At 40.3% G+C, this 7,181-nt stretch overlaps 1 protein-coding gene across 1 annotated transcript in view; it reads left to right on the top strand.

The window, feature by feature from the left end:
- adam19a (ADAM metallopeptidase domain 19a) overlaps positions 1-5,424 on the top strand; it is a 56,378-nt gene extending 50,954 nt beyond the window's left edge. Inside the window, exons 13-15 of the mRNA XM_005754420.1 lie at positions 2,024-2,228; positions 3,543-3,620; positions 5,299-5,424. Coding sequence (XP_005754477.1) covers positions 2,024-2,228; positions 3,543-3,620; positions 5,299-5,424 — 409 coding nt within the window. The remainder of the gene's footprint in view (positions 1-2,023; positions 2,229-3,542; positions 3,621-5,298) is intronic.
- The last annotated feature ends 1,757 nt before the right edge of the window (positions 5,425-7,181 follow it).

Genomic DNA, 7,181 nt, shown 5'->3' with positions numbered 1-7,181 from the left:
GTCACTGATCACCTCCTCCTCATGCCAACAACAGACGGATAAAACATATAGAGCAGGCTGCTGCATACATTGAAGGAGCTGAACTTTCGTAAAAAGTAAAGCCGGCTCAGACCCTTTTTGTGGGCAGCTCCGTGTCCAATCCAGTAATGGCCGTGTCATCAGAGGCTTTCTGGAGGAGACAAGTTTCTGTGATGTACTTGAAGTTGGCCGGGTAGATGGTGAAGAGGAAAGGGGACAGAACAGTTGATTGGGATGCTCCTATTTTGCTGTTAAGACTCTCTGACACACAGCTCTGCAGTCTCACAAACTGTCGTCTGCCTGTCAGGTAGTCGGTGATCCACTGGACCAGTGGAGCCTCCACCTGCATGTTCTCCAACTTCTCTCAGCAGCCCTGCCTGGATCGTATTACAGGCACTAGAGAAGTGGAAGAACATTATCCGAACCGTGGTGTTGGGTCTGTCGGGGGAGGAATACCCTCTCTGCAGCAGATGTATCACTGCATCATCCACCCCTAAGTGGGGCTGGTATGCAAAGTGCAGAGGGTCTTGCTCACAAGGAGTCTGAGGTGTTCCAGGATAAGCTCTCTGTAACTTTCATAACATGAGAGGTTAGTGTTACAGTCCTGTAGTCATTTAGTGCCCTGGATGATTTTCTTAGGCTCTGGGACCACTCGTGATGTTTTCCATAGCACTGGGACTCTCTGGAGGTGCATGCTCAGGTTGTATAGGTGATGAAGTATTCCACACAGCTGGCTAGCACAGGCCTTCAGCATATAGTAGTAGATAGAGCAGTTACTTTAGACTCTAAGACCAGATTGACCAACCTGTGCGCCTCCTGGATTGATTACAAGAAAGCCTATGACATAATGCCCCACACATGGATACTAGATTGCATTGAACTTTACAAGGTCAACAGGATCCTTGGACTCTTTAAGAAAGCTGCTGATCTCAACCCTATTAGTTAGAACCCTATTAGTTAGGTTGCTTACTCTTTAAAACACCAGAATAGGGAGGATGGTGCAGGTTTAAGTTTATTAGATTGATCAGTGTTGCTGAACTATGAAATATTTTGGGTGCAGTGTATTTTCTGCATACAGGTATAACAGAATAGCTTTAGTGTTTTTTTTGTTTGTTTTTACTTGAGTATGAACTTATATAAAAAGCAGCAAGATATTAAAAAGCAGTTTTGTTGATTAAAAAACACTATATCGGATTCACATTGGTATCGGCAGATATCCAAATTTGTGATATCGGTATCGGACATAAAAAAGTGGTATCGTGCCATCTCTAGTAATTATTTCACACTGTGTTTTGCTAATAGTGTGTTATTTACCATAAGTGTTCAAAGTCATTCTGTGTAATCAGAGAGGATGTATAACTTCTTCAATGCCATGTGCTAACAATAGGAGCAATAAGCTACAAAGATGATGTTTCCTTTCCATGCTTGGATAACATGTTCTGCCATTTGTTAGATTAGAAAGTAAACAATATTGCACATGGTGGAGCTTATTCTTTGGGTTAACTCGTCTATGAACATTATACACTTTCAATACGTAGATATCCACATCATCATAAATTTACAGTGATGAGCAAGTAAAGTTAATCACAAGTACCGCTATATCATTTTTTTTCAATCCCTCGAGGACATATTCATTCATTTATTCATAGGTTGTGTCTTAATCTTTATTCCAAGTTGTCACATTTAGTTTATAACCATGTCCTTTGGTGAAAGACTCTGAGCCTTTCCTCATTTGTTGCTAAAAGAAACTAGTTCTCACCACTACTTCCACTATATTTACTTTTTTATCCAGGGCTAGTTTTAATCCCATGTACAGAGCTATTCGTACCATATGGCATCTCCCCTACCATTATATCTCAGGCAGTGGATAATTTATGTATTTTTGAACCCAACTGCGCTACTGTGGCTGTTCATCAACATTCAGAGGTTATTTGAAATGGTTTCTCAGAGGTTAAATGACTAGCCATTGAAAAATTAAGTCTTATGTGCTTGTATCTTTGTTTAGCGATGCCAAGTGTGGGAAGATTCAGTGCCACAGTGCTGCCACAAAGCCAAAAGGCACCAATGCTGTGTCAATTGACACTACCATCAAGACTGGAGGAACAGAGGTGAAATGTCGTGGCACATACGTCTACAGCACCCAGGATGGCCAGGGTGACCTGCCTGACCCGGGTCTTGTCATGACCGGCACCAAGTGCGGAGAGGGCAAGGTGGGTTCAGACCAAGCTGGAATTTTGTGGTCAGGCAAATATTGATTGAAAACATGAAAACTTGATACTTACTGCATGTTGAAGTTGCCCTGTGGCTGGGGCCCTATCCAGATCGGTCAAATGTGGCATGCATGGAGCAGACATCAACGGATCACTGGGTCATGGTCTGTGGTGTTGCTATTGAGGTGCCAAGCATGCACCCACTTGTCGCCACCTAGAGTACCAGAAGCCCAAAACAATAGCAGGATAAGTTGTTTAGTATAACCACAAAAGATTTGGCAAACCACATACTCACCTCTATTCCTTAATACATAGATGTATTTTCCTTAAGAATATGGCAACATTCAAGAAGAAATAAACAGGCTTTCCAACGGTAGAAGATTCATTGCCAAGAAGCATTGTTAGAACAAGGAAATAAGTGTAAATTGCCATATATTTATCAGTTTTAATATAACCTCCTGCCAAATATAAAGTTAAATGTTTAGAGCCGGTTAGTCTGGCCCCAAATGGCCTACACGTTGACTAATATGGCTTTAATGTCACTTACATCTCTTTGATGTTGGCTTCTGAATTGAACTGAATTAAATATTTTGTAATTTCGAGATTACACTTTATACCCAGATATAATATAACGGTATTAGGTAATAAATAATTTATTAAATGTTTTAAATGAAATTAACGAGCATTTAAATCATTATTGAAATATTTAATTAATGAATTCCATTTTTTATTAATTAATAAAATTGTAATTAATTAGTAAGTAGCATATTTAATTCATCGTTTTGTCATTCCTGGCTCCCTTATAGGCCTAAGTTAACAGACTCATTCAGATGTGGTCTGAATGTAACTGAAACTTCAAGGAAAGTTTGATATCTCTGACTCTTTAAGTATAAGCTGTTTGCGGTTTTTATTTACTGTGTAAAGGAGCATGGTTTATAGTTGTCACCTGTTCCCTCTGTCAAAATTTACTGATCTAATATAATGCACTGATCATTCGATCAATGCATATTATTGATCTAATAAAAAGGGCTACTGGGGGTTAAGGAGGCCTGTTTGTGTATCTTGTTTATTTGGCACTTTGTCGAATGGAATATAAAGTTGTAAGTAAATCCCCCACATACACCCTACAAAATAAGAGCTGAATTATGTGTGAGATACAAATGGATGAAAATGTACCCATCTGCAAATTGTCTTTCTGTATATATTGCTTTTTCTCTGTAGTATCCCCACAAGAGTTAGCCAAGGAGCCCCGTTAAACTCTGCGTGTACATGCTCTGTAATCGTTATGTAATCTTTGTCCTTCTGTTGCCAAAGGTGTGCAGAGACCGCAGATGCCAAAATGCCTCTTTTACTGAGTTAGAGACTTGCCTTGCACGCTGTCACAACAATGGGGTAAGCATACAGACACACACACCAATATAAATGTATATATACACAATAATCACACAGAGTCACACAACAAAACATGGTGTCAAAACAGATGCTTACTCTGGATGGCATTACCTTGGCCTCCAGTAACACTGTAAGAAGTCTTGGAGTCAATTTTGATTGTCCTTCAGTGTGCATATGAAACACTGTCTTCTTCCATGTGTGCAACATCTTAAAACTAAAAACATCCTGATGCTGAAAAACTAGTTCCTGCACTTCTAATAATTCATTATTATCATGCACTCCTAAAAGCTCCCTGAAAAGCCTTCAGTTTGATTTAAAAAAATGCTGCAGCGAGAGTACTGACAGGGTTTAGAGAGAGAGACTATATTTCACCCATACTGGCCCCCTGTTAAATTCAGTAAGATTAAAAATTCTTCTCCTGACATACAAGGTCTTGAATTGTCAAGCCCCATCTTATCCTTGAGACCTCAAGTACTATATCACCCCAATATAGTACTTCTCTCAGAGACCACTTGTTTACTTGTTGTTCCTAGGATATTTAAAAGTACAATAGAATGGGAGGCAGCACCTTCAGTCTTTACAGGACGGAGGCAACGGAGCACCAGGGAGGAGGTCTATGGCACAATCATAGAGCCTGTGCAGAGGAAGAAATAATGTTTTATCTTTATTAAAAACCTCATGTAAGTCATGATGTGCTAGTGGCACAGAGGATAAATCAGGCTTAGGCTCGGGTTCTGTCTGGGGACTATTTAAAGCAGGAGGCAGAGCTGATTTTAAATAGTGAGCCAGGCAAAACAAACTCCAGCTCTGCACTCGCCCTTTTGACCAGTCAGTATGGGGGTTATGTCTTGCTAACCAAGGAGTCTTGGAAACAGAAAAGGTGACAAAGGTGACAGATTCCCTGTGATTGCCAGAGACTAGGTCCAAGTGGACAGGTTCTGTCTGGTGTGTTATGGTTGCATAATGAAGGTGTTTGATAGATTTTGTTAGCGAGCCTAGAGGTGAATTGAGTCCAGAGGGCAGGCAAATAGGTGACTGCAAGGTAGCTTAGTCCAGACTTGTCAAAAACAAAATCATTTGGAGGCCAAGTTGCCAGTGATTAGCAGACAATCTGGCAGAGAATGGAGGCTCGAGCTGGTATTTGTGTGCCCGTGCTTGATTGTAGCTTGGTGTGTCTTGACCAGGGCAAAGTTTTTCCAATGCCCTGTTTTACACATATGTTATGAGAATAACCCTAGTTGGCACAGCCTAGTTTGTGTTTTGAACTGCTCAGCAGCTTGTTCGAAGTGGATCCTGTCTCACCTGACAGAGTCTATTATATCAGGATTGAATTAGTATTTGAAACAATATGAGTAACAAGAAAATGCAAGCATAGAGTCTCCTTTAATCTCTTTCTTCCCCGCTGTCAGTGAAAATATTAGAAATTAGCTGAAGTCAGGAATATTTAAAATATTCAATATGCAGTTTTTTCTCCAGTATGAAAATTTCATAGTGTTGAGATAAATGCTCATATAAATAAATACAAGTACACAATGCCTTAATGCATTGACTAATACACCTCCAGGTAGTCACAAACATCCAAGCATGCACACAATCACACACACAGACATGTATACAAAGGGAGAGAAAGGGGTCAGAGACCAACTTAAGACATTTCTTTTGTGTGTATAATATTCAGGTGTGTAACAGCAATGGGAACTGCCACTGTAATCAAGGCTGGGCACCACCCTTCTGTGAGAAGCCAGGACTTGGTGGCAGTGTGGACAGTGGGCCGGTTCAGTATGGCAGTGAGTATACAACATAAACCTATGCCTTAAAGAAAATGTTTTTTCACCTTCAATATATTTGAACATTTTTGGTGTGCTGGATGGTAAAAAGCATTATCGCCATGATCCTGCAACACTGGGTGTTTCATCTCTGTTTGCTGTTTCCTTTCTTGATGGCTTCCTCTTATGTGCAGGGGTTGAGGGTAGCCTCCTTGAATGTGAATGGGTGCAGGGATGCAAATAAGAAGTAATCAAGCAGAAGAGACTAGATATAGTCTTCAAGAAACACATACTGACAGTACAAATGAAGTAGACGGGTCTGTGGTGGGGTAGCAGTTTTTTAGCCATGGGACAAATTTTAGCACAGGTGTTGCTATTTTATTTTCTCCTTCTCTAAATGCAAATATTACTTTCAGCATGGAGTAAAGCGCGGAGCTGAAATAGAAGTTTTTATTTTTACTTTGATTAATGTCTATGCACCAAACTTAGGGTCTGAGCGTAAGGTTTTGTTTTTAAACATTAAAAGAGAAATTAAGAGGTGCTGATCAAGGGGACTGTGTTGTATTGGGTGGGGACTGGAATTGCTGTCTTGATTTTACTTTGGATGGGACTGGGGAGGAGCCGCATCTTCAGTCGTCTTCTGCTTTATCAGATGTTCTACAAAAAAATTAACTTGGTTGATGCGTTGAGGATGAAGCATCTTTCAACCACGGGTTGAAGTATGGGTGAAAGTAACTGATGGCAGAGTTAGTGTAGTGAAATTGGCCAGGTTTTATGTGTCTTCTTTGTTTACTGCTTGAATTGTTAACTGTCACTGTTTTCCTGTTATTTTTACAGTTCGTCACTTAGTTTTAATGGAGCTGTTTCTATCTCCCACCAACAAATCCAAATCCTTTTGGCGATTTAATGTAAAATTATTTCATGATCGGATTTTCTGTGAAAATTTCAGTTTTTGGGAGGGATTACTGGAGATCAAGTAGGGAAGATTTTAATTCCCTTACTCAATAGTGGGAAGTAGGAAAGGCCCAGATTTGTGTGTTTTGCAGCAGCAATATGGTTTTAATTTGACAGCCAATATCAAGAGAGCTCTGCAGGAGTTAAAGAAGTGATAAAACATAAAAAGAATGTCTCTGGTTCACAGTTAGATCAGCAGAATAATGACTGTTGTAATGTAATGACTGTTTAAATTCTAAAAGACAAGAGCTTGATCATTTTCAATATGAGAGAGCTAAAGGAGCTTTGGTTCGAGCATGCTTCACCAGACTCCAGGACATGGACGCCTCAACCTTTTCTTTAATTTGGGGAAGTCTGTAGCCCAGAGAAAACAAATGGTGTGTCTTCGTCTTTCGAATGAAAATGTGATCACAGATCCAGCTGAGATGAGAAGGCATGCGGTGGACTTTTACACAGACTTGTTCAGGGCAGATAGCAGCGATGTAGACTCTGCTTCAGAACTTTTGCAGGGGCTTCCTCAACTCGGTCCAGAGGATCGGGACATCTTAAACATGGATATAACTTTGAATGAGCCGTCTGCTGCTGTATCTCAGATGGCTTCAGGCAAAGCTCCAGGAATAGATGGTTTCCCGTCAGACTTTTTTAAGCACTTCTGGAGTCTTCTGGGTCTGGACCTTCTAGAAGTGTTTAAGGAATGTTTTAAAGAAGGGAAACTTCCAGCTTCCTGTAGGCATGCAGTAGGGCTGCACGATTTTGCATAAAATGAGAATCACGATTTTTTGCTTAGAATCGAGATCACGATTCTCTCACGATTTTCTTTTCCAGTATAAATATTTATTGC

This window comes from Pundamilia nyererei, unplaced genomic scaffold (assembly GCF_000239375.1).
Source record: "Pundamilia nyererei isolate P.nyererei 1_Seehausen unplaced genomic scaffold, PunNye1.0 scaffold00562, whole genome shotgun sequence".
Lineage (NCBI taxonomy): Eukaryota > Metazoa > Chordata > Actinopteri > Cichliformes > Cichlidae > Pundamilia > Pundamilia nyererei.
The sequence above is the reverse complement of the archived record's forward strand: the minus strand, read 5'-3'. Positions and strand labels throughout refer to the sequence as shown.